The sequence below is a fragment of the Otolemur garnettii genome, unplaced genomic scaffold (assembly GCF_000181295.1).
Source record: "Otolemur garnettii isolate 467f Iridium unplaced genomic scaffold, OtoGar3 scaffold00067, whole genome shotgun sequence".
Lineage (NCBI taxonomy): Eukaryota > Metazoa > Chordata > Mammalia > Primates > Galagidae > Otolemur > Otolemur garnettii.
The window spans coordinates 6,541,325-6,567,630 of NW_003852462.1; the positions used below are offsets into that span (position 1 = coordinate 6,541,325).

Sequence of the window (26,306 nt, forward strand, 5' to 3'; positions counted from 1 at the left end):
CCGAGTTTGGGTTCTTGAGCCGAGAAGCTGCGGGGGAGTCTGCCTGGGGGCGGGAACTCCGGGGAAGGGGGACGCGAGCGAGAGCAGCAGCTCGGGGGTTGCAAACTTCTTCCTCTCAGGAGCCCCGTGCCCCCACAGCCTGCGGGAGAATCGAGCCCCTGCTCGATTTGGAGGCCGACGCTTTCCGGCCTTAGCCCCTCTCCCGGATCCTTGGCGGCACGTGGATGGTGATAATGGTTGTCGCTTACTCTCTGCACACGATGTCTTGAGCATTTTTCTGCAGCCCATTCCAGAGTCATAGCTCCCCCCAGAGAAGCCAAGGACAATGAGACCACATACTGTTATCAATTAGAAGCGTCAAGCGGTTTGAACTGGAGGAACCTGCAGTGCTAAGCCTGAGTTAGACCTCCCAGAGGCTGGGAGCAGCCTTCAGCCCTGCCCTGGGCTCACAGGTGCTGCAGACTGTATTCAGAGCTGGTCTCTCGTCGACCTCTATGGCCAGGGATAAAAGTGTGATGACCTTTTGCTTTAGCATGGCTACGTAGCCTCACCTGATCCGCCTTCCCAGGGGACAGGGAGAAAAGTGGGATTGTGAGAACATCCTAGGGATGGAGTGGGTGGGTGGGTTTGGAGCTTCAGCAGGGGGTGTGCAAAGCTCAGGTCTTAAGGGAAAGGAGCAAAAGAACTGGCTGACACCCAGCGGCAAGTGGTGGAGCTGGGATTTGAAGCACGACAGTCTGGTTGGTGGGTGTGTGCTTCCTTTACTGCTCCCGTGTACTGCCTCTTTTCTCCAAGGGGGCAAACAGAAAGAAGTAAGGGTGGTTGAGTAACAGAGGCCTCCTGGAGGTTAGGTGGGAGGGATAGAAGCTGTGACTAGAGGACTGAGGAAGGCTCCACCTCCCAGAGGGGGCAGCTGGAGATTGAGCAAGCGCCCAGCTCAAGGGTCTTTGACAAACCACGTCTCTCCGTGTCCCATTTTCTGCCCAATTTCTGGAAGCTGGTGTGGTCTACAGGACCAGCTGGTCCAAATGGGTCATTTTACATACAAGGGAACAGAGACATGGGGTGATTTGCTCAGATTCCTGAGCATGTGAACAGCAGAGCTGGACCAGACTTGTCTGCCTAGATGATGCTGCCATTCATCTGACCCAGGGAGGGGGGATGTTGCCCCCAGGACCAGAGCCTGGATGAGGGCATAGTCTTCAAACCAAGCACCCGCAGCGTCTCAGTGTTGTTCAGTGTGGCTGGATTTGGACTAGGTGGCTCCCTGTGCCATGGTCTCCCATTTCTTGGACTGTGGCTGTTCTCAGTGGTCCTGTCTTCCCTTCTTGGCCTGTTAGCCACAGTTTTTTGTCTCCAGGAGACAGGAGTCTGGAGCCTCGGAGAGATGTGTGCAAGCTGGTCGCAGTGGGAGCTGGAAAGGTACCTGGAAGTCCTTTAATGCCCCTGGGACACCAAAGGCCTATGAGGCAGTGTTGGGACCTTCACTGTTGATTGGATAGAGAAGGACCAGCCCCTGCCAGGATGCTCTAAAATGTCCTCTTAGAGCACTGGGGTTTGCTTGGAGGTCGTAAATTGGCCACTGTCACGATTCGGAAACATGACCAGCCTGGCAAGAGGTCATTCTACCTCCATCGACAGCAAGGAAGCATTGGCTCCTACCACAGCGTTGGTTTTGAATGATCCTTGGGAGGGCATGTAAGGAGAGTTGTTTTTGGAAGGTGTCTTGGCTGGGTGGGTGTTGCAGGCTCAGCACAGAGATGACAGAGCAGGAAAGTGGCCCTGAGGAGGATGTGGAGGGAGTGTCCTGTTGGTGTTCAGGTTAGTCGCGTCCTTTGCTTTAGGACTGGCCAAGGTGCTGGGGGAGGAGGTCCTGTCAGTGAAGAGCTCAGATCCTCCAAGAGCCTCAGCCAGGGCTGACCCTGGCTTCCCCACCCCTTGTGTCCTCTTGTCTGTCATAGTTACTGATGGGAGCAGCTGGCATGTCAGGACTGGTGTTGTCCCATAAGCACGTGGCATGCTGCCACTTTGTGAAACCGCCTGCAGCCATTCAGGGGCAGGTCTTCCTGTTCTCCCCATTTTACAGATTGGGGGACCAAGGCTTGGGGAGGTTGGGTGACCTGCCGCACATCATCCAGCAGGTAAATGGCAGAGCTTAGCCTTGCGCCAGCACTTCAGTTGCCAGCCAAGCTTCATGCCCTCCGTGCTTCTCTGCACCCATTTGAGGCCACCGCTCAGCACCTTCACGGGGCTTGCTCTCCCCTGTACCCAGGGGATCCTGAAAGCTTGTGGCTTCCTAGTCTTCTCCTCCCCTTGACTCTCCTCCCTGAATGTGTCCTTGTCCCTCTTCACTTTGTATCCAGGACTCTTCTGCAAGCACATCCGGTACTCCTCTCCCTCTGCAACCCCAGTGGTGTTCACTGCAGCATCTCTCTAGGGTTTGGGGATGAAGAGGATGCAGCCTCCCAGGGGAAGCAGCAGAGCCGGGTGCTGATGTTCAGAGTCCCCTCTGGCAGCCACACGCGCTCTCCTGATGCTGTGGCTTCACCGAGTGGTGTGGTCTCCTCCCTCTGCCTTTGCCCTGCTAGTGAACACAGCCACTCTTTAGGGTGACAGCACATGTCCCACTTGTTGGCTCCCCTTCTGTGGCATCTGTCACCAGCTGCCCTGTGAGGTCATCATTCTTATCCTCGTATCCAGGACAGAGGTGGAGCATCTTATCTTTGCATCTCTGCAATCCTAGCCTGGTGCTCGGGAAACTGATGAAATGATTGGCCCTCACCAGACTGGAGTCTGTCCTTGGAGGAGTAGGGTTTGGGGGCTTTCTGTCTTCATGTTGGAGGCATAGCCCTGGACTTCATGTGTTTTGTTCAGAGGCCTGGTGGCCCCCGAGGGTCCCATCAGTGCTGAGTTGAGTTTCAGTGCCACTGTCACTAAAGCCCGTTCTCCAGTTCTGCAGTTAGACGAGACAACATGTTGTCCACCTAACACACGAGAGTGAGTGAGGAGCCACCTGTGAGGCTGACCTCTGGCTCCTTGGATCCCTTAAAGAGTCAAGCCTGACTTTTTTTCTTTTTCTTTTCTCTTTTGTTTTAAGAGATTAGGTCTCACTTTGTCACCCAGGCTGGAGTACAGTGGCCCAGTCAGCTCATTGTAGCCTCCAGTTCCTGGGTTCAAGTAATCCTCCCACCTCAGCCAGTAGCTGGACTATAGGCATACACCACCACACCTGGCTAGTTTTTCAACTTTTTGTAGAGACAGGGTCTCAGTGTGTTGCTCAGACTGACCAAATGTTACAATCTTTCACACCCCACACTGGGGCCAGTGCACTCTGCCCAACCTTGTGAGCAGTGTGCCAGCCCCTCTCACAGAGGCTGTGCTTTTCTCAGGGCCTGGTGGACATACTGTCCTGCCATGGCCTCCAAGCTCCCCAGGGCAGAGACAAAGCCCCATGCAGTGCCTCCTCCACATAGCAGTGCTGGGCACACACCAGGTATCCGACTCCTGCCAGGTTCCCTGGCCAAGGACCTCAAGGGGAAGGCTTGCTGTTAGAACAGACACCCCTCCACCTATAGGCAATGGTGAGATGTTGGGGCAGGAGCTTTGCTTAACTAAATGTCTGTGTTCTGGGTTGGGGGTGGGAGGGGGCAGGTACAACTGCCCCAGCTCCTTCCGGGGTGGCACACCTGCCCTAGGCCCCCAGGAGCTCAGCATTGAGGTTGCAGGAGCTGAGAGAGCAGCTTCCAGGTGTCCCATGTGCCTGCCCCCTTTTCCTGTGGACCCAACTGCTGACCTCCCTGAGCCTAGACCCCTTTTGCCTGTATTACAGGGATATATATTGTCTTGTCACCTCATACCTTGTCCTTCAGGTGGTTTGTCTCAGAGCCAAGGTGTGCTTGAGGGAGAGAGTGAGTTGAGTTTACTAGGAAAACTTGGGGGGTGTTTCCTCGGATGCTGCCTTGACAGGCCAGGTAGGGGTGCACACCGATCGCAGTGGCCAGCCCCTAAGACTTTGTCCAAGCTGTGGAGTGGGCTATGGGGTCAGATGGTGTTTCACGTTCGCTCGTGTGACCAATGTGAGGCTCTGGGAGGCTGCAGTGCTGACGGGGCGGGAGGGGGCTGAAATTCACATCCCACTACCCATCCTCCATCTGCCTCTCACAGGAGCCATGGGAAAGGACACCTCTCCCCCACTGCCCCCGTGGGATTACCAAGGGCTGAGGGTGACAGGAGCTGGAGCTACTAGCCCTCGGGACAAGGGCTAATCCCTCACCGCCCCTTCTTGCCACCCACTTCCAGGCCAGCTCATTCTGGATGTGTGGAGCCATTTCTTTTCTTTCTTTTCTTTTTTTTTTTTTTTTTTTAAGAGACAGAGTCTCACTTTGTTGCCCTCAGTAGAGTGCTGTAACGTCATAGCTCACAGCAACCGCCAGCTTTTGGGCTTAGGCAATTCTCTTGCCTCAGCCTCCCAATTAGCTGGGACTACAGGCACCTGCCACAATGCCCAGCTATTTTTTGTTGCAGTTTGGCCAGGACAGAGTTTGAACCCGCCACCCTTGGTATATGGGGCTGGCGTCCTACTCATTGAGCCACAGGCACCGCCTGCGTGGAGCCATTTCCCCAGCAACAGAGCCAGAGTCTCAGAGTGGAAGCACGACTTCCTGGGGCAGGCAGGTGGGCCTTCATGGTGGGCTACCTAGACCAAAGCCATGGTCCCTGCTCACTATTGTTGGTCCCCTGGGCAGGTGCAGAGGCTGGCCTTCCCTTCAAACAGGATAAGAGGATCAAGAGCCTAGGTGAAGGGCCTTGTCCTGGGGCTTTGGGGTTTGGGGACATCTGGGGGGGTGGGCATATGAGAGGTCACAGCCAGGTCATCTCTCATCAGGATGTGCACTATGCACAATGACAAAGAAGCCTATAAAGCAGGTACAAATTAGCACCCAGAAAGCCAGTGCTTAATTGCCCAGGAATGCCAAATGCGGGCATCACAGCAGAGTGGATTTCCCAGCCTCCTGCCACAGCCTCAGTACCCGCGGTGCTGTCTGAATGCCAGGCACTGATCATCAAGTGCTTCCCTGCATTTTCTTATAATAAGGAACCTAATAGCAGCATCTCTAGGGGAAGGACTCCCAGCCTCCCCATCTGACAGGTTGCAGGAATGAAATGGAGGCTGCCAGAGCCTGGCACCCCCAGTGCGTGTCTCCTGCTGGCTCTGTGCTGTTGACAGGATGCTGCGGCCCCTTGTCCACTATGGGGACTCTGGCCTGAGCTGGGGCTGCAGGGTTTGGTTCCATCTCTGTTCTCTGTCCAGCCCTTCCCACATGCACCATAACTATGACTTCAGAGTCACTTACTCTGAGCCACATGTTGTCCAGCCTCTCCACAAGCAGTGCCTTGGGAGGGAGGTGCTCTTGTCCACACTGACAGGTGATAGAGCACCCTTAACCTTCCATGGTGGGGGAGCAGCAGGTCAGGAGATGGAGCCCAACTTCCCAGGAGTAGCCTCCCCCCAGGCCACTGATAAGCTCGGGGTTGTGACAGAAAAAGCACTTTCACGTGTCTTCTGTCATTGCATCCTGGTTACATGTGGAACCCATAGGTGCTCCCACTTTATAGATGTAGCCACTGAGGCTGAGAGGGCGGGAGCCTCCCAGGCACACGCCTGGCTCCCGGATGCATGCCTCCATCCTTTCTCTGAGCACAAGTGGCACTTCAGGATGCAAAGGCTGCAGGGCCCTGCCATCAGGTTCTGTGGACAGCAGGCCATCTGTCAGGAGAGGTGACTGTTCACTCTGGCAGGGGCCCCGGGCAGTGCCCCAGAGCTGGAGGAGGCCTCTGGAGGAGGACCAGGGGTAGCAGGGCCAGGCCCAGGGCTTCAGCACCTGCTTCGCATTGCCTGCATCGTGTCTAGATTCCTGGGACTAGAGGGGTTTGCGGGACAGTTGCTGTGTGTCTCCCCACCCCCACTATGCCCACAGCCAGCAAGGCAAGTGGAGGGGACCCAGAGCATAGATCCCCCAGTGTCTGGGCTGGGATTATCCCGCAGGCTCCACCTGTCAACCACACATACAACCAGCAAGCGCTGCTGAGGGCCCGCCTGTCATGTACTATACCGGGGAGATTTGGCCCTCCGGTGAGCAGCTGTCACTAGTTCCCTCCCCTCAGCCTCCTCTGTGCTCATACTCCTGGGGACTCTGGGAAGCACAGGAGGCTCCTTTCAATCTGGACGCTCCCTGGGGAGTACCACTTCCACAGGCTGGGAGCAGGAACCTGATGTGGGAGGGGCTGCCTTGGGGCTTGATGCCATCATCCCCGTGGCCCAGCTGGCCCTGAGTCGTGCTGAAGCCTGGGAGCCTCATGGGAGGTGCTCTGCCTGGAGGGTCAAGGATCCGAGAGGGCTGTGGCTGCCCTGTTTGGACCTTGTGGGTGGACATAGCAGCATCCAACCTGAGTTCCTCATCCTCAAAGCCGTGGTTTCCTTTTCAGGTGGCCTGCGTCTCCAGCTAGGCGTCCCCAGGTCCTGCTTCTGGCACCCTTTCCCTGGCGGCCCAGGGGCAGGGCACGGGTAGCCCCCACTGAGTGGGCGTCCAGGGCTATCTGGCTAACACCAGTCTTTCTTCATCCGCAGGATGAAGCCAACACACACAATGGTTAACTGCTGGTTCTGCAACCAAGACACACTCGTGCCCTACGGGAACCGCAACTGCTGGGACTGTCCTCACTGTGAGCAGTACAACGGCTTCCAGGAGGTATGGGTGGGCACCCTGCAGCCACCCTGCCCGCCCCAGGGCTGATGGGCCCCACCCTTCTCCTCTGCCAGCCCCTGAGCAGAGTGCTTCACCCACAACACAACACTGTGACCAATGGTCACTATGACCCTGGTGTTGTGCCCCTCATTTGAGGAAGAGAAACCAGGCTCAGGGAGCTATAGTGTCTTATCAAAGGTTACACCAATAAAAGTGGAGCTTTGGAGTTGAAACCCAGGTGTTTTTGGCTTTGTAGCCCATACTCTGTATTAGATCAGGGTTCCCAAGGCTTTTTTGCAGTGGTCCAGGTATTATTTTAAGCTTTGCAGGCCATATGGTCTCTGTTACAGATAACACGCAAATGAATGGGCCTGGCCGTGTCCCAGGAACTTTGTTACAAAAACAGGCAGCCAGCCCATGGCCATGGCTTGCTGACCCCTCACTAGACCCAGGTTTGCAGGCTAAGTTCTGAGACTGAGAGGGTGACCAGGCCAGGTAGTGGGATATGAGCAGGAAGCGGGCCCAGTGCCTTGCTGTGCACTCGGGCTGGGTGGCTTCACTCAGCTTCTGGGCATTGGGGTTCCCTACAAAATGTCTGGAGGAAAAGCTGCTGCTATAGCATGTAAAAAAGAAAGAATGGTATGCTTGAGATTCACATCACTTACCCAGAATGTCCCTGCTTGGGACCTCTGGCATCAAGCTGGAGCCAGCCAGGAAGCCTCACCCACTGACCTTGACTCCCGCCTGCCCTCCCAGAATGGCGACTACAACAAGCCAATCCCTGCCCAGTACATGGAGCACCTGAACCACGTGGTGAGCAGCACACCCAGCCTCCGCGACCCCGCACAGCCGCAGCAGTGGGTGAGCAGCCAAGTCCTGCTATGTAAGAGGTGCAGCCACCACCAGACCACCAAGATCAAGCAATTGGCTGCCTTCTCTCCACGTGAAGAGGTGAGACCAGGACAGGAGGAGCTTTGCCAGGGCTGGGGGTACTTAGAGCAGCCGAGGGGACAGGCACAGTGCAGGGTGCTGGCTGGGTGCCATCTCTGCCAGACAGCAGCTTTTCTGTCCTGAGTGCCCAAGGGCCTCTGCTCACCCTGACCCCTGCTGGCCACACATTCCAGGGTGTGTTAGTTCCATGACCGTTGTAGCCAGGCTGTTTCTCCCGGTGTCTTGTGGCTACTGCTGTCTGGTTCCAAGCCTGGAAACACCATGGAAATCCCAGTCCCTGCCAATCCAAAGGGGTCTGTCCCCAGGCAGAGGGAGTAGGGACCTTGGGCTCGACTGGGGACCTATTGGATCCTATCCTCATCCCTCTAAGTCAGTCTAGCTGGTTGGCGTCCTGGGCGGTTTATTCTGAGAGTTGGTAGGAAATGCTGCTGGCTCCTAGAAGAAGGAGAATGCTAGATGTTGCTGAGAGGCTGGGCATCAGGGCTTGGGCTGAACTGGGAGCTTGGCCTCCCCTGTGCCCACCGTGGAGTCCAGGAGTCTCGTTACCTGGCTACTCCTGTCCACCCCCAACCCTAGCCAGCCGGAGGTGGGGGAGTCCTGTGACCTCAGGAGGCAGATCCCAGTTGAGACCCAGAGACACTGGCTTTCCTGGGGTCAGGCCAGGGAGGGAAGGAAAACAGCTGAGCTCAGACCAAGGCAGGGAACAGTGGGGACCTACAGAAGGGGACGAAGGTGTGCTTCAGCAGCCAGGCAGCTTTCCTGGCATGCTTGGCCCCAGCAAGAGATGACACTGATGACCCTCCTGGCTGCTGCAGACTGCAGTGTTTTGCTTTCTTGGTAACAGGAGGGAGAGGTGCGTTGCTGCAGCTCTGAGGGGAGAGAAGAGGAGGGATTTATCTTCTGGGCTATTCTGGATACCCAAGGAACCCTTCTGCCACTAAGGCCCAGCCCCAACCAGGGGCTTTCTGGTACATTTTAGACCTCCGGCTCAAGTGGAAGCCCGCTCTGAGCTGTCTGTCTGCACACCTTGCCGTATGCCACAGACACAGGGTAACACAGGTTCAGCGTGGGGATGACATGCTTGTGATCACCTCCTTGTAGGCAGCAAGGCCAGGACCCAAACCCAGGTCAAACCTATAAGATGGGCAGCTCAGCTGGCCCCTGACCCCGAGCCTTTGTCCCCCACCCTGTAGGGCAGGTACGACGAGGAGGTGGAGGTGTACCGGCACCACCTGGAGCAGATGTATAAGCTGTGCCGGCCGTGCCAGGCAGCTGTTGAGTACTACATCAAGCACCAGAACCGACAGCTGCGTGCCCTGCTGCTCAGCCACCAGTTCAAGCGCCGGGAGGCCGACCAGACCCACGTGCAGGTGTGAGGGGGACACCCACAGGAAACCCTCCCAGAGGGCTGCGCCCCAGTGGCCAGAGGGCAGGTCCTCAGAGCTGACCCTTCCCCATGGGGAAACAGCCTGCCTGTAGGGCCAGCTTCCCACCCTGTCCCCCAGGTCTCTTCATGCTATTAGCCAGAAGGTATCCCCAAGGAGAGTGACCAGTAGCACAATGCATTTGTTACCTGTCTGAGTAGGGGGTTGGGGTCACTGTGCTGGGACCCCCATTTACAGACAAATTCAGGGAAGCTGAGGAGCTCTCACAGAGGGCTGTGTGCTTGGTGTGTGGTGGCACCAGGAAGGATTTGAGCCTGGTAAAAATTACTGATTTTTTGTCACAGTACTTAGTTGATGGAATATTCTGGTTTGTAAAAGTCAGATAACGGTAGCAAGTAAATTTAGAAGTAAAAAGTGTCCCTAGATGTTCCCTGAGTGTAGCTGGTGTGTGGTTTCTGGTCCACAGTGGGTCCTCTCGCTGGACGGCCATATCGCATCTGCCCTGTCGTCAGACACTTGATTCTCATTCTGACCAGCGTGTTTGTGGCCTGAGTAACTCACTACTATATTTTTAAGTTAATTTTTGCCAGAGTGATTCATATGTTATGGCAATTTCAGTTAAAATCACAGTAGCAACTTTTGGTGAGAACTTGACAAAATGATTGAAAAGTGTATTTGGGGGAATAAAGTGACCGTAATATGGAAGAGACTTCTGTGAGGGAGAGCGTGGTAGAGTGGCCCTCCTCCCCATGCAGAACTGTCACCGGTGGGTGTGGGTCTGGAACAGAGATGAGTGGTGGAACTGAGTGGCAAGCCTTTGAGCAGAGCTGGGGTGCGGGGAGGAGGGCAGCCCTGGTGATCAGGAACGGGGCCGTCAGGGCTATGGGGCGCCAGAACCCCTGCAGCAGGGCACAGGAATGGCTGTAGGTAGCTCTATGGCCGTCTCACTGACCTGCCTCTCTCCTTTCCTCTCAGAGCTTCTGCTCGTCCACAGTGAAGGCCCCAGCCCAGGTCATCCTGCTCCGTGCCCTTGCCTTCCTGGCCTGCGCTTTCCTGCTGACGGCCGCGCTGTATGGCAGCAGTGACCCCTTTGCCCCCGGGGCTACCCTGCCCTTGGCCCTGCCACCTGGCGGCAATGGCTCTGCCACACCCAACAACAGTACTGCACCTGGGGCTGACAGCTGGCGGCAGCTGCTGGGCCTGCTGCCCGAACACGCGGCAGGGAAGCTGCGTGAGGCCTGGGCCTTTGGGCAGAGCCACCAGATGGGCGTTGTGGTGTTGGGCCTGCTCACCTGCCTCCTGGCCATGCTGCTGGCTGGCCGCATCAGGTGCGTGTGGGGCCATGGGCATGGGTGGTTGGGGGGGCCTGGAGGCTGGATCACTGTCAGGGGCAGAGCCAGAGGCTTTGCAGGGCACACATCCCAGGTTGAACCCTGCTATGAGGATGGAGGGAGATTCAGTCCTATTCTCCAGGGGCAGGCTGGGGGGTCAGATGAGCAAGATGGGACAGAAAAGGCCCTGAGTGGGGTCAGTGGAGCTGGGGCCTAGCTGCCTCCTTTCTCCACCTCAGGTAACCACCTGCCTTGTGGGCTGTGCCCCCTGAGCAGGAGCAAGTCCTCTGTGAACTCTATGTCCCCATTACCTAGTCTTCACAGTGACTCTAAGGCTCGGGGGAGGGGAGACACAGACCTCCAGGGAGTCAGGCAGTGGGTGAGTGTTGAGGTATTCCGAGGCCCACGCCCTCCTGCTGGCTTTTTCTGCCCTCCGAGTGGGGTCAGGAGGTCCTGTCCTACCCCTTGGGCTTACCTGCCACTCTCTCTGCAGGCTCCGTAGGATCGACGCCTTCTGCACCTGCCTGTGGGCCCTGCTGCTTGGGCTGCACCTGGTGGAGCAGCACCTGCAGGCTGCCTCGCCCAGCTGGCTAGACACGCTCAAGTTCAGCACCACGTCCCTGTGCTGTCTGGTGGGCTTCACGGCAGCTGTGGCCACAAGGAAAGCAACAGGCTCACGGAGGTTCCGGCCCCGAAGGTCAGAGAAGCAGCTGTGACTTGAGGGGGGAGGACAGACGGACGGACAGGCCCCGGCTTTGCTCCAGCCCAGAACAGGGTGTCTCTCTGCCCTGCCTCTTACTGCCTTGCTCCCACCCAGCACAGCCTGGAGCCCTAGGTCCTGGCCCAGTCCCTGTGCTGCCTTAAGGGATCAACTTGCCCCTCTTTTCCTTTCCGGCACCCCCAAACCACCCCCAATGTCCTATAGCTACTTACCACTGCCACCACCTCTCTGGCCAAAGACCTTTTCAATGCCCCAGTGATCAGACATGGACAGCACCCACACGTAGCCTCTGACACGCTGCTTCTTGCCAGTAGCTCCATTCACTCAAACTCCTTCCATAGTCTGTTCCTGGCTCTGACATCACAGGGTGGGGTGTAGGGCTGTAGGCTGAGCCCTTGGTGCATGCCCCAACCACTCAGGCCGTTTATCACAGCAGGTACGACTCAGCAGAGTGACAGTGGCCAGAGCAGAGACCCTCTACCCTCATCCCTGCATAGAACTTCTGGTGTGGTCTGTACCCCGTCCCTGCCTAGACCCTCTGGTGTGATCTGTTCCCCTATCCTCTGTTCCTGTGTAGACTCTGTAGTCTGTCCCCCATCCCCTGTCTCTGCATAGACCTTCTGGTCTGCATCTGTGTCCCCGTTCCTGCATACTCACTTTGGTCTGTACCCTTGTCTCTACATAGACCCCCTTATATGTACTCCTGTCCCCCGTCCCTGCATAGGCCTTCTGGTCTGTCCCCTTATCCCCTGTTCCTGCATAGATTCTCTGGTCTGCCCCGCTGCCCCCCATCCCCGTCCCTGCATAGACCCTCTGATCTGGTCTGGTCTGCCCCCATATCCCCGTCCCTACGTAGACCCTCTGGTCTGGTTTGCCCCCATATCCCCTGTTCCTGCATAGACTCTCTGAGCTGCTCTGGTCTGCCCCCTCACTCCCCCCATCCCTGTCCCTGCGTAGACCCTCTGGTCTGATCTGCCCCCATATACCCTGTTCCTGGATAGAATCTCTGGTCTGGTCTGGTCTGCCCCATGGTACCCTGTGGTCATGCCCGTTGTTGGGCCAGCCTTGTAGGAAGCAGTAGAACCACAAAGGCAGGGATGCCCCTCTGGATCCACTACTTAGGCCCTGAGACCCTGTGAGCCCTCAGCCTCCGTCCCCGGGAATGGATAGTTTGGCTTGACCGTGAGTTTGTGGGTCAAGACCCCTCCCCAGGTAGACAGTAGAATGTCCTGCTTCTTGTAGTCATCACACTTCCTCTTTACAGGCTGTGATGGGAGTGTACCCCGCCTACAGGGTCTCTTTGTTACTGAATACCACTGTGGACCAGGGAAAAAGAACTAGGACAGGGCTCCTCAAACTTTTTAAATAGGGGGCCAGTTCACAGATCCTGCTTTGCATGTCCCTGTGGGGCTGCCACGGGGCCCATGTGCTCCTCCCCCAAGTCAGGCAGAGTGGCCCCCAAATGGGGGAGGGGTGCCCAGAGATGGCTGCCTCCCAAAATCACTCCCCAGAGGCCACAAACCTGCTGGTCAGTAGCTGTGCACTCCTGGGCAGGCCTTGCTGTTCCCAGCCTCAGTTTACCATCTGGGGAATGAGAGGTCGATCTTTTCGAGAGTCCGCGGGCATAAGGACTCTGACATGGCGTGTAAGGACGCACTTTGAAAATTGAGGTGCCATCCACATGCAAGGGAAATTCCCATCCTCGGGAGTACAGCCAGGGGTCACAGCCAAGGCTTTCCGCCACCTGGCATGTTGCCCTTTGGTGACCCCAGAGTGGGCTATACACTCCCTTCTGGGGCCTGTGTGTCCAGCCACTTATAGCTTGGAGCATAAGCTCCCCACACCCAGGTGTAGCCCAGAGGAGGCAAAGATGAATGACACACATGTGAGGGTCACACCCAAGTCCATGAGTCTGAGGCAATAGGTTGGTAGTTGCCCTGGTCACCTCCTGTGTGGAGGCCTGCAGTGAGGTGGAGGGTGGTGCCTGGGCCCTGCCATTGTGAATCCACCACCTTTGAGGGTCCTAAGGGGCCACCCTCCCACCCCGAGCCCCAGTGATTGGATGATAGCTTGCTACTTACTCAGCATCACATGTGGTAGTAAGCCCAGGTGAGCTCTTAGGGCCCTGGCTGCCCAGTGAGCCTTCTGGCTTCAGACAAGGCCCTGGCATTGTGGGGCTCAGCTTGTGGCTCAGCATAGAGGGTGAAATGAGAAGATGGGGGCAGGGCTGAGAGTCCCACTGGTTCAACAGTGATGACGGTTGGGGCCAGGCCTAAGTAGCCTAAGGGGCAGGTTGTTGCCTGCCTCTCCTTTCACCCCTGCCTCCCACCCCCCCCAAAGGGCATATGAGAGAAAAGGAGGTGACAGGTACCAGGTCAGGAAAGAATAGTCTGTCTGCCGTGCTCACCATTGCTTGTGTCTCCACTCTCCTGTTCTCAAGGAAGTTTTGACTATGTGCTAATTTCTGCTTTTCTTTGAATTGGGTAGAAGAAGGACATTGCGTGTGCGTGTGTGTGTGTATTTAAATTAAATTAAATTATTTATAATAACCAGAACCAGCTCTCGCTGGCCAGAATCCTCCTCTACGCAGACATCTCTCCTGCCCTGTGGTGTTGTGTAAAGAGTCATCTCATGAGATGGCTGTCATCAGAGCAAGGATTCCTGGCCACCTTAGGAGTTTTGTGTGACTTTTTAAAAAATACCTGTCTGTCCCTCGAAGTTTCATTACTTGGAGAAAATGCCAGCACCTTGTGACATTATCGGCAGCAGCTGAGGGAGTATGGGCACTATTGCATTGTGGCTTATGGCTGGGAATATGTCACCCCGACCAGGGACTTCTCTCTCCCCAGCCAGGGTTGGCTGTCAGACCTTCCAGGGTCAGAGAGGGATCATCCTGGGCGCCAGGTGGCTGTCCCTGAGGCAAAAGTGAGGTAGATGGCAGCGGTCTTCACCCTCTGGGTCTGGGGACCGCACCTGGGCCAAGCAGGCTTCCCCAGGGACACTTACCTGGGGGCAGACAGCTAAGACACCTGCCACACCTGCCCCCCCAGCCCAGGAAGGAGCCTGTGTCCTATCTGTCTGTGACTGTCACTGAGTCTCATCTGTCTTGTTGTGTAGTAGAATTATGGATAATTGTCTAGTGACCCTCAAAACACTGTAACCACCGCTTCTGGTGTAGATGTTGTGTTTTGGATGCTGTGTTTTCAATAAATGCCTCCGGGGTCCTGCTTTTACCCGGCGGCGTCAGGTACCGCGTCTTTTTTCTTTTTTCTTCCCCACTTCAGGAGGGCTTCTGGGCCAGGCCAGGGGCGGGCGGACCGCAGGAGTCTGCATGGGGAGTCGGGATTGGGATCTGGAGATGATGACACCAGGCAGCTCGGGCCCAGCGCTGCCTGCTGGCCCTGCCGAATCAAACTTTTCCTGTCTCAATAAACTGCTGACTAAAACATAGTCCTCTCCTTCCACTCTTGACTTGGACTGGGATTGAGATGGAGAAGACCAGACGTCTCCCCACCAGAATCACTGCCCTGAGGTAGAGGCACAGGCTTGGATTCTCAGCTTTTAGTCCCTCTGTGGGATGTAGTTTGGGGTTGCAGGGCATTCTGGGGGTCCTCTCACCAAAGGAAATGTTAGTACCTTTGAAGTTCTCTGAAACTGTCAGAGATTGGGTCTCTTTCATTGGAGGGGAGACACTCGGGCAGAGCAGAGCTGTCTACCCCCACCCCAAGAACTCACTGGCGCTGTATGAGGACCTGTTCTTTGAGTGATATTACTGCGTTACCCAGCATGAGGGGTCAGGCTGCCCAGAACCCCCCAGAGCACCGACATTTCTAGTAGCACTGAAATTTGGAAACAGCACCTTGCCCAGGTAGCTGGGAAACCTGGGCTTGAAGCATGGGGACAGTCCCAGGTGAGCAGGAGCTGGTGGGTGACAAAGCCTTGGCAAGGGCCAAGGGTCACCGGGCCCATCTGGGCACCTCTGAAGCCCATAACCCAGCCGGCACCCAGTCCTCACTGCATCCCCAGTCAGCCTGTCAGCTCCACCCTTGGCTGACTCTTGTGCCTGTGTGCCACCCAAAGGCGTGTGGGCATAAGAAGGCCAGTGCCAGGGCCACCAGCCCTCTGTGACACCCGCCCTTCTCCCACGGAGGGTCATATGTGATCAGAGCAAGTTGTTCCAAAGGTTGCAGCTTTTCCTCCACTGCCCCTGTGGTGCTTGAAAGTGTCCTCCGGACCATTTCCTAAGGTAGTGGCTGTCCTGGCAAATGGTATCACAGTTCTAGAATGACAACACAAAATCTTATTTTCAGTTTAGAGGTAGAACCTTCCCCCAGAGTCTTGGGGGCGAGGAGATGGGTTTCAGACAGGTGGGACGGACAGGTCAGCAGGCGTGTGTCCTGCCTGGGACCAGGTAACCAGGCCCTTCTGCAGATTGGTGTGATGAGTCCTGCCTTAATTCCCCTGTTCCCTAAACCTTGAGCCTCACCTTTGGTTCCAAAGTTGGGTGCCCTCCTAGTACCTTGGAAGGCATTAAAAAGGTCACATTACTCAGGAAGTCAACAGCTGACCCCATGCTGTGCTTAATAAAACTTTTTCTAAGGGGGAAATGGCTGGGAAATTGGTGGCATGTGGCTTGGCTGGTGGTCCCCAAGCATTGGGTGGTGATAGGCATGGGTACCTTAGCCAGCTTCGGCTCACTGCAGGGCCTGAGCCAGCCTGCCCATTCGTCCGGCCATTGTCTGCTGGGCTCATTTGTCCCTTGGCACTGAGGTAAGGCTGGACCCCAACCCCCAGCTCTGTCCAGATGGTGGACTAATGTATTAACTGCCTCCATCCCTCTCTTCCTCTGTAATCAGGTGCCTTAATCAGAAGCATGGTTGACATTCTGGCGTGGGGCCATCGGCTCCTGTTGTGTGATTTGTACCATCTCGAGTTAAAGAGACACTGTCACCTGTCTTTCGGGCAGCGTTGTGGTTGTTTATGGGTCTTCTCTAAGTTCTAGTTTGGTATAGCCTCTTGCAGGGGATTCCAAAGCCTGACTGCCTCCCCCTCTGCTCTGCCAGGGACTTTAGAGGAGTTTCCGGTGTCCAAGGCCAGAAAGCAGGAGACAGCCTCCCAAGGGCAGAACTGCAGTGGGACTTCCAGGAATCCTGCCCTGGGGAGCAGAGGGCTCCCAGAGCTGTGCTGGGGCCTCACTTCCTGGGGTCCAAGTCCTTCTGGGAGACCAGCCAATGTGTCTTTGAGTTCGGCTGCTCTGTCGGGAGGCTCTGGGCATGGAACAGGAAGTGGCGAAAAGAGTTCCAAGTCCATTAACCTTCACTGAGTGGCTGGTGTGGGGCTGGGCATTTGCTTCTAGGCAGAGGGATTGGTGTGAATTTGGCAAGGGCGACAGTGTCACTTTAATACCGAGGCTCGTAGTGGAAATAGTTTGCTGTGAGCTGAGGGGGTCAAAGGGGCATGCCGGGAGGGCGGGGTTACGCTGGCACCTCCCAGCCACCCGCTCCTAATGGCACGATTGTGGTCAGACTGCTTTTCTGCTTCAACTAACGCACGCCTCCACTGAGACCCTGACTCAGGCCCCACCTTGCACTGTGGGAGAGGGCTCAGGACCTGTGTGTAAGGCTGCTCCAGAACCTTCCAGGCTGACCTTTTTCCTCTCCCGTGCCCAATGGGCCCTTGCAGGTACTACCCAGGAGACTCTGCCGGCCTCTTCCCCACCAGCCCCAGCCTGGCCGTTTCTTGCCCAAGTGTCGGAGGCTCTTCACCATCCCTGTTCATCCCCACCCCACCTGGCTTCCTGCCCCTTGCCAACCAGCAGCTGTTCCGGTCTCCCCGACGGGCCTCACCCTCCTCACTGCCAGGCCGCCTCAGCCGGGCCCTGTCACTGGGAACCATCCCCTCTCTGACGCGAGCAGGTAAGAAGTGCACAAGTGTTCAAGGAAAGGCAGGTTGGGAGCAGCCTGGGACAGGGTTGTAGTAGATGCATGATGGGGTTAATGCAGGGAATGGTTACCACTCCTGCCACACTGACAGCTACTAAAGGACTCAGGTCCTGGTGCAGCCATGCAGGAGCTGCCCTCAATCAGTGGCCATACCTGCTCTGAGCCTCAGTTTCCCCGCAAAGAAACGGGGCTAATAGTAGAAGTACTTTGTGGGCAGTTAGGAAAGTTAAATGAGGTAACGTATTTAATGTGCTTCAGAGGATACCTGGCACCATCACGAAACACACATACTGGGCTGTCTTTGTGTCTGTTTGTTTGTTGAGACACAGTCTCACTCTTTTGCCCAGGTTAGAGTACCAGCGTATCAGCCTAGCTCACAGCAACCTCAAACTCCTGTGTTCAAGTGATCCTCCTACCTCAGCTGGGACTATAGGCACCTGCCAAAGCACCCAGATAGTTATTAGTAGAAACGGGGGTCTCACTCCTGCTCAGCCTGGTCAAGCTCCTGTAGACTTGGCCTCTCAGTGTTAGGATTAGCCACCATGAGCCAACTGCCTGGCCTTTTTTTGTTGTTTATTTTAAGACATAGAATCTTGCTTTATCACCCTGGCTAGAGTACTGTGGTGATAGAGACCTCCCAGTTCCTGGGCTCAAGGGATCCTCTTGCATCAGCTTCCCAAGTAGCAGGAACTACAGGTACACACTACCTGTAGTGTACGCACTACCATACCCAGCTAATTTTTCTATTTTTTTGTAGAGATGAGGTCTTACTATATTGCCCAGGCTGGTCTCAAACTCTCCTGGCCTCAAGTGATCCTCCTGCCTCAGCCTCCCAAAGTGCTGGGATTATAGGTGTAAGCCACTGTGCCCGGCCTGAGCTTTGACTCTACTTCATACAGTTCTTACCATTCTGGCTGCTGCTGTTATGACTGAGGCCCTGGGGACATCAGTGGCAGGAAACAGTGCCCTGAGCCTTTCTGTGGAGTCTGAGGAACAGAGGTTCCATTCTGGTCAGTAGCATCTATCGAGGACCAGAGCTGGGCCATCTTCAGAGACTTTGCCTCACTCCTCACTTCTCCCAGCAGGATCTTCTAGGAAGTCATTGTAAACACAATACAAATTTAAACACACCGGCAGCCCCGCGAGTATACTATGATTGATCCTTGCTGGCCTCTGGGAAGCCTGGCTCATGTGGGGTCTGTCTCATTCTCGGGGGTGTCTTGGGTGCTGGCTTTCCGTGTACCAGGACTGATGCTGGGAATGCTGGGGGCTGTGGGGCAGGATCCTGACCTGAAAGAATGGCTGGCATCACAGTTAACCCAGTTCCTCATTATTAAATTATAGTCACCAGCCTTGGGGACATATAGTCAGGGTCTCAGTTAAGCCTCTCAATGATTCTGCCAGTCAGGGCCTTTAGCTCTGGGTCAGACACCTCTTTGAGCTTCACTTTCCTTCTGGGACTTGCCGAAGGTCCTTCTGCTGAGAACTAGGGCTTGGGCCTGGGCAGTCTGAAGTCACCACCAAGATGGAGGTGAGTCACTCTGCCACCAGGGACAGCTTCCTGAAGGAGATAGCATATGAGCTGAGCCTGAGATAGGGTTTGAGACCCTTGGGTGGCTTGAAGGTATGAGTTTCCCTAGTACAGAGACCCAGAGGCTGGATATTCTGTGAAACTGAATTGAATACACATATGAGCCAGGTTGCTGGGGACAGTGGCTACTGCCTTTCCCTCTGCCAGGAATATGTACTCAGCAGAGGTCCCTAAGCCCCTGGACATGGGAACTGGGGGGATACTGCAGCAGGGGCTCTCCCTCAAAAGTTTTCTCTGGAGCCCCCCATCCGGCACTAGGGCAGGGTTTGAGGCCTGGAGATGGGGGTCAGGCCTAGGTAGAGCTCAGGTACAGACCTCATCCCAATTAATCATCCTCTGGGTTAAAAGCAGTGACTTGACCTCAGGAGAGAGCAATTCCTGCACCTCGTGTTTCCCTGGAAAGTAAACTCAGGGTAGGCTCCTCCTTACCACCACCCTTCCTCTGGAGAAAACCCCTCCTGTTTCCAAGGGTCCTTTGGCCCCGTCTGTTGGTCTGACAGAGGTGAAACAAGGGACACAGACTTGGGGCCACAATATGGCTCCAGGGTGCTGTGAGGATGATACACAGGACACTAAAGTGCCATAATGACCACGTCTGCTGGGAGCAGCCCAGGAAGAGTCCCTTGCTCCCTGCTGTGATCTGACCTTGGAAAGGTGGTGTGGCTCTCTGCACCCTCCTTTCTTCCTCTAAGGTGGGACAGCTGTGTTTTCATGGCTGTGGCCGGGTGAAGTGAGACCAGCTCTCAGCACATGTAGCAGTTTCTGTTGCCCTGGGTGGGGACAGGGACAGCAGCAAAGGCCAAACTCCTCCATATGGTTAAAGGCAGGCTTGCTGCTTGCACCCCAAGGTTGATCTTGGGACGATTTTGCTTTTCCCCTAAGCAGAGATGTCCCTCTGTGTTTTCAGGGAGCTGTGCTGAGGGTGCCAGGAACACCCCTGCCCAGGGCCTGGAATCCCTTGGGAGGGAAAGGTGGTGGTCCCAGGGCTAGTTCAGGCCTCTGGGGTAGGGTGATCTCCCTGTTGAGGCTCAAGTCAAGGGTCAGGGTGGCCTGTCCAAAGTGGCAGCAAGGTTCTGTGGAGCTGTCTGGTGATAGGTGGATCTGAAAGTCTCCATTGTCAGGCTGGGTTGGCAGGACAGCTCCTTGCAGATTGTCAGTTGCTGGGGCAGGGCCCAGGCGCTGTGACCAAGGTTGGACTTCCTGTCTCTCCCTCTGTCCCCTCAGCTCTACTCCTCTGCCGCCCAGGTCCTGTAGGAAACTGCCAGCAGCCACAGGGTGGGCTGTGGAAGGACTCTGATGGGATCACTTGGGTCACATGACCACCATTACCCAGTCACAAGTGCTGGCCAGGGTCTGCATCCCTGGCCTGGTGAGGAAAGGGGCAGGCCAAGCACTGTGACCCATACTACAGGACAAACAGACCCTTTAGAGTCCAGGGGGGATGGAACAGAAGCCGCCCACAACACGGCACCTACAGTTCTTAGTTGGGTACTAGGGGTCATAAGCAGTGTGAGGTGGCCCTGCCCTCGGGGTCTATTTGATTTAGGAAGAGGCAGTGTATTTGGCCCTCCCGAGTCTGGCACAGGCAGTCAGGGACTGCAGTTAGTGGAGAAAGTGCTACTCAAGATGGCCAGGAAGGCAGGGCCCTGTGGAAAGAAGGGCAGGGAGTTGGAGTGTGCCCAGGGGCCAGCTCCCCTTACCTCCTGCGTGAGCTTTCATTTCTTCGTCTGCAAAGGGGGAGTGCACCCGGCATACCTCAGACGTAGCCCAGGGGCCAGTTGAGCACCTGTGTTTCAGGAAAGCATCTGTAAATGACATTTGTGGAAGCCATGAGGACAGGGCTGGAGAGGGTGGGATCCGTGTGGCCTGATGTGATGTGTGCCTTTCTCCTTTGTCCCCAGACTCCGGCTATCTGTTCAGTGGGAGCCGCCCACCATCTCAGGTGTCCCGGTCTGCGGAGCTTCCTGTTTCAGGTGAGGGCAGCCGGGGCTGCCTCAGGTGGTACAGCAAGGGGTCTGGGGGTTTGCATGAGGTTTGGGGCCAGACAGCCCCGAATGTGTGTTCAGATCTATCTCAGCCCTGGACAAGTGACTAACACCCCTGTGCCTTGGTTTCCTCTTGTATGAATAAAGGTGATAGTTACTGGGATCAGATGATGTCACGAGGATCAGATGATAACCACGCTGCCATCCTTACCAGCAGTTGTGGGTGGAGGTGGCACATACGCCAGGGGGCCGCCCACCAGCAGGGCTCTGGTTAGCTGACCTTTAGTCTCCAGAGTTTGCTCCTGTTCCTCTCAGCTAAGGAAGGTGCCAGGTGCTTTGTCTAGAAGCCGAGGGGATGGGGGACATGGCTAAGGCTCTGTGATCTCTTCCCCTCTCTCAGGTACCTGGTGGGTTGCAGACCCCTCCTTGCTGAGGTTGCTGGCAGGGCTGCCCCAGCCTGCTCCAGACCTCTGTAAGACCTGCCCTTTCTTCCTGGGTTAACAGAGGAAAAGCACAGAACAGAATAGCACACAGAAGGCGTGTTGATCACCCACATTCACATCCTCGCTGTTTTTATTGTCCTCCTCTCCAGATTACTTCTCTCTGCTATCTGGGAGCTGCCCTTCCCCGCTCCCTTCCCCAGCACCCTCCGTGGCTGGCTCAGTGGCCTCCAGCTCTGGCTCCCTGCGACACCGACACCGCAGGCCCCTCATCAGCCCTGCCCGGCTCAACCTGAAGGGCCAGAAGCTTCTGCTGTTCCAGACCCCGCCTGGGGAGGCCCCCGCCACCCCCAGCAGCTCGGATGCTCACTCACATCACAATGGCAGCCTCTTTGCCGTGGAGCCGCCCCAGGTCCCCCGGCGGCAGCCCCTGCAAGACACGAAGCATGCTGTGGGTATGGTCTTCTGCCCACCCCTGCGGGGCCATGGGTCACCTCTGCAGCCAGGAGGCCATCAAGGGCAGCAGTGGGGCCCTTCTTTGCTCCAGTGAACCTATGCGGTCACTCCCAAACCCCCGGACACCCCAGCCTGGCTCTGGTGACTGGAATCCTCTAGGACACTGCCCTCTACTGGCTGATTTTTTTTTTCTTTTGCAGTCGACCTTCAGGGTCCTCTGTTCTTGGGACCAATTGAAAACACATCATGTACTGCCCGGCTGCGTCTGGTCACAGATATTTTTGTTTTGCTCTAATGGTGCTCACACACCAAAGCACTCACCATTTCTAATTAAGCTTCAATCTTTAAAATACACACCTTCCATGTGAATTTGTGACTTTCCTGTGTCTCCTACAGTAACAGCAAATCTGTCCACACTGAGCCTTTGTGCTGGGAGACAGAGGTGGCAGGGTAGTCAAGGTCCATATCCCAGGCTCTGCCACCCCTGCACCATCATCAGCGAGGGTCTGTTGGCATTTGAGTTTGCAGCTCCTGATCTAAAACCAGCCACTCCCATAGCAACTGTGCAGCTGGAGTCCAAAGGAGAACCTGCCCAGGGAGGGGTGAGTGGGTTGTGACAGGCTGGCTTGCCACTTCTGAGGACTGTCCTGGGATTGGCAGTGGAGCTGCCCAGGGTCTTCCCTGGGAGCAGCTGTGAGCACCACTGAGGTGCATGCCCTTCTCTCTGCAGATGTGAGATCACAGCCAGAAGGAGGCAGTGCCTGCAGCAGCCGCTCCATCAAAAAAGAGGATGACTCATCCCAGTCGTCCACCTGTGTGGTGGACACCACCACCAGGGGCTGTGCAGAGGAGGCCATAGCCTGGAAAGGTCTGCCCCCCCAGGGTGGCAGGGGAGGGTTTGGATCTAAAGCCACCATCTCCTCTTGGTAGACACATCATGGCGACTGTGTAGGACAGCACTGATGCTGAGAACTTCTGTCAAACCAGAAGTTCTTGAAGAACTTGGGCACATTTAGGGTGGGCTAGCGTGGGGGCCACTAGGCTGGGCACATACTGGGCAACCTGGCAAGAGGACCTAGCTTCCTAGTTCAGATCCCAGCTGCAGTTCTTACTATCGGCACAGGGGCATGAGACCAAACCGGTGCTCAGTATCCATTATTCCTCCCAGGGAGGGGGCTGACAAGGAGTTTTTCCTGGGAAGATCATTTTGATCTGGCTCTGGGCACCTCCGCCACTCCATCTGCAGCAGGTGCCTGGCAGCACTGCGGGGCTATGGGCAGACCCAGGCCAGCTGCTGGTTAGCTCAGGGGCTGGGCAGGGTGCTTCTCCCCTGAAGTCCCCATGCCCTGTGTGTAATACAGTGTCACAGTTACCCCTCATCACTCAGGTGCAAGCATGTGACAGCCCAGCCCAAGGCCTTCCTGGTGGCTCAGACAAGAATGGGCCTTGGAGGGGGCAGGTGCAGGAATCTTTCCTGCTAGGCAGGTCTTAGGGCCTCCAGAAGAACTGGGACAGGGGCTCCCAGCCTGGAAAGCACCCAGGGCAGAGCCTTGAGGCCTTCACAGGCCGTATCTTGAGGGGTCAGGGTGGTGGCGGCAGGGGCTATTGCCCAGCTGTACCCTACATGCGTGTCCTAACTGAGTCTCTCTGCACTTGCAGGTCGTTTCAGCCCCTCCGTGATCCGGGGCCTCCTGGCCGTGAGCTTGGCTGCCAACGCCGTCTTCACCTCAGCGTACCTATACCAGAGCCTGCGCTGACCCACTGTCATTGACCGTCAGCGGGTAGCACCCGGTGCATGCTGTTCCCACCACTGCCGGCCTCAGAGCCCTCCCTGGATGGGCCCTTGTCTCCAGGGCCCTTGACCTTCCCGGACTAGGAGTCCCTGCCCTCAGGACAACTGCATCTCGTCCCCTGACAGACAGCAGGGCTGAGTGTGGGTTTGGGGTCACACACTCTGCCTACCCATCTCCTTGGCTGACTTTAGTTGTGTGTTTGGTGCTGACATTCTGACCCCAAAGCCAGGGATCCCCAAGGGCTGCATGACCCTGGGGCCCCACCCCCCTCTGCCGTTCTGCCCTGTCAGGACGTGTGACTACTGTAACCACCACAGTAGTGCCGGGCTGCCCTGGACCCTGTGCCCTGGGGCTGTGCTCACATCTTCGTACTGTATTCCCTGTGGCCCCAAGGAAGGGTGTCATCCGACCTGCCTTGCCCTTCTTTTGGGGGTGTGCAGAGGGTCACTGGCTCCTCACAGCCCCTGGGTCTCGGCAGCCAGGAGCCCGCTGGACCTTAGGACCTGCCCCTCCTATGGTCCCCCTCTCCTGCTGCGTGTACCCCTGTTTTGTGACCTATGGTGACTTTCCCAGGAAGCAGCCCCTTTACCCCAAGGACACAGAGCCCAGGGCCTACCTTGCCCCATTTCTCTAGGCCTGGCTCTCTGGCCCCTGGGCTGTACCTTAAGCTATAGGGCAGGTAGGGTGGGGTCCTCCAGGTGTCAGGTTCAGCCGATCCCTCCCCACCCTGCTGGGCACCTGGCTCCTCTCAGCCACTGAGACCCAACTGTCTTTCTCTTGCATTGTGTCCCCTCTGGGCTCCACATGACCTCTGTCTCCCAGGCCACCCCACTAGTGTTTTTTCCTGCCCAGTGCCCTTGGTCCCACCGCCGCCTTCTGCCTGGCTCTGCCCCAGGGAGGAGGGAGAAGGGGCCTTGGTCTGGACTGGGCAGGGTGAGTACATCTGTCCCTCAGAGTCTGTGCCACTAAGGGAGGAAACGGCTGCCGCAGTGAGTTCTGAGACTTAGAGTAGGGGCACGGGGGCAGGAGGAAGGGTCTTCACTCTGTCATTCAGGGATAAAGTTTAATTTTATTTTTCTACATATTTGCCAGGTAAGGCATTTTGCTGATAAGCAGGATGTCCCCAGTTCTCCCTGCTAGGGAGGTTTCATTTTTTTAAGCTTTGGGTGCTTTTTTAATAATTTGTTTTAACATGGGGAAGGAGATTGTGCTGACTTCACCTTCCCCCTCCTATCCCCTGAGCTCCCCACACTGTGCCCTGCCCCGTCCACCCCTAGAATGTGGGGAGCGGAGCGGGGTGGTGCCAGGACTCAAGTCCAACTGCCACAGATGGTTCCAACTTGGAGATGGTGCCTCCTGGTCCCCATTTGTGTGGTGGGCATGTGTGTCGAGTTTTTTAATTTTATTTTTTGCTTAACCAAACCAAACTCCATTCCCAGACACCCTTCCTTGCTGGCTCCTCTCACAGCCAGGCTGGCCTGGCCTGTCCTGCCCCGACTGTGGTCCCAGCATCCCCGGGGGACAGGCTAGGCGGGAGGGGGTTTTACTTTTGTTTCACACAGAAAACACAACCTTATTTTTCTTTACAAAAACAAAAAAGGAAACCAAAAAAGATACAGCCTTTGAACTATGCCTAGCTGTCTGGTTCATTCTCTTGTGCTCTGGCCAGCAGGGTGGAGAGGGTGGTTTCCTTCACTTCAGTGGAGCCCCAAGGCTCAGGGGTGTCCCTGCAAGGACTGAGACATCTGGACAGAAGACTCGCTGGCTGGGCCAGGGCGGTAAGAAGGGTGACCCAGGCAGAGCAGCCTGAGCCAGGGGCGGGCTCCTCAGGAAAGCCTGTCCCTGCTGCAGGGGCACAGGTCAGCATGTGACAGAGACTGTTTCTTCCCCAAACGCCCTCAGAATCACCCTGTCATCCTCCAGCACTGTCAGCTGCAGAGCCAGACACCATCTGATAGGCCCAGCCCTGCCTGGCCCAGGAGGCTGCAGCAGGTGAGAGCGGGGATGCACCTGCCCCACAGCAAGCGGAGGGCAGGGCAGAGTGGTGGTGAGGGACCAGCCTCCTGAGTGGCACAAGCTCTTGGTCAGGCTGTCCAGTGACTGGGTCTGCTTTTATACTAGCTTTAGTCATTCCTAAGTAACAGGGTGGCCATTAAGGACTAGGGTGATTGAACCACATAGGAGGCAAAAGGAGCTCCAGCAGGTATTCTGGGTCAGTACCCTCCAGGGACGATGGACAGCTGGCAAGTGGGGGGTGGGATCCCAGAAGCCTCAGATGATCTGAGCCAGACCTCAGGGCAGGTGGGGGTAGGTCCTGCTTGCAGTACCCAGAAGCCACCATTAAGCTGTTGGTGTCTGCTTTCTTTTTATTTTTTTTTTAAGTTTTGAGACAGTCTTCTTTGTCACCTGGGCTACAGTGCCATGGCATCAGCCTAGCTCACAGCTACCTCAAACTCCTAGGCTCAAGTGATCCTCCTGCTTCAGCCCCCTGAGTAGCTGGGGGCTTACCAGTAGCTCAGGCACCCACCACCACGCCCTGCTAATTTTTCTTTTCTTTTCTTTGTTTTTTTTTTTTGTTTTTTGTTTTTTGTTTTTTTGAGACAGAGCCTCAAGCTGTCCCCCTGGGTAGAGTGCTGTGGCATCACAGCTCACAGCAACCTCCAACTCCTGGGCTCAAGCGAGTCTCCCACCTCTGCCTCCCAAGTAGCTGGGGCTACAGGCCCCCGCTACAACGCCTGGCTATTTTTTGGTTGCAGCCGTCATTATTGTTTGGCGGGCCCAGGCTGGATTTGAACCTGCCAGCTCGGGTGTGTGTGGCTGGAACCTTAGCCACTTGAGGCACAGGCGAGCCAATTTTTCTATCTTTAGTAGAGATAAGGTCTCTTGCTCAGGCTGGTCTTGAACTCTTGAGCTTAAAGGATCCTCCCACCTCACTTCCCAAAGTGTTGGGACAACAGGTGTGTGG

At 56.1% G+C, this 26,306-nt stretch overlaps 1 protein-coding gene across 1 annotated transcript in view; it reads left to right on the forward strand.

The window, feature by feature from the left end:
- The window catches only part of TMEM201 (transmembrane protein 201), a 25,358-nt gene extending 386 nt beyond the window's left edge, over window positions 1–24,972 (forward strand). Inside the window, exons 2-11 of the mRNA XM_003793253.3 lie at window positions 6,629–6,749; window positions 7,503–7,697; window positions 8,891–9,067; window positions 10,058–10,410; window positions 10,907–11,110; window positions 16,817–17,049; window positions 20,569–20,640; window positions 21,245–21,547; window positions 22,279–22,416; window positions 23,208–24,972. Coding sequence (XP_003793301.1) covers window positions 6,629–6,749; window positions 7,503–7,697; window positions 8,891–9,067; window positions 10,058–10,410; window positions 10,907–11,110; window positions 16,817–17,049; window positions 20,569–20,640; window positions 21,245–21,547; window positions 22,279–22,416; window positions 23,208–23,305 — 1,894 coding nt within the window. The 3' untranslated portion in view covers window positions 23,306–24,972. The remainder of the gene's footprint in view (window positions 1–6,628; window positions 6,750–7,502; window positions 7,698–8,890; window positions 9,068–10,057; window positions 10,411–10,906; window positions 11,111–16,816; window positions 17,050–20,568; window positions 20,641–21,244; window positions 21,548–22,278; window positions 22,417–23,207) is intronic.
- The last annotated feature ends 1,334 nt before the right edge of the window (window positions 24,973–26,306 follow it).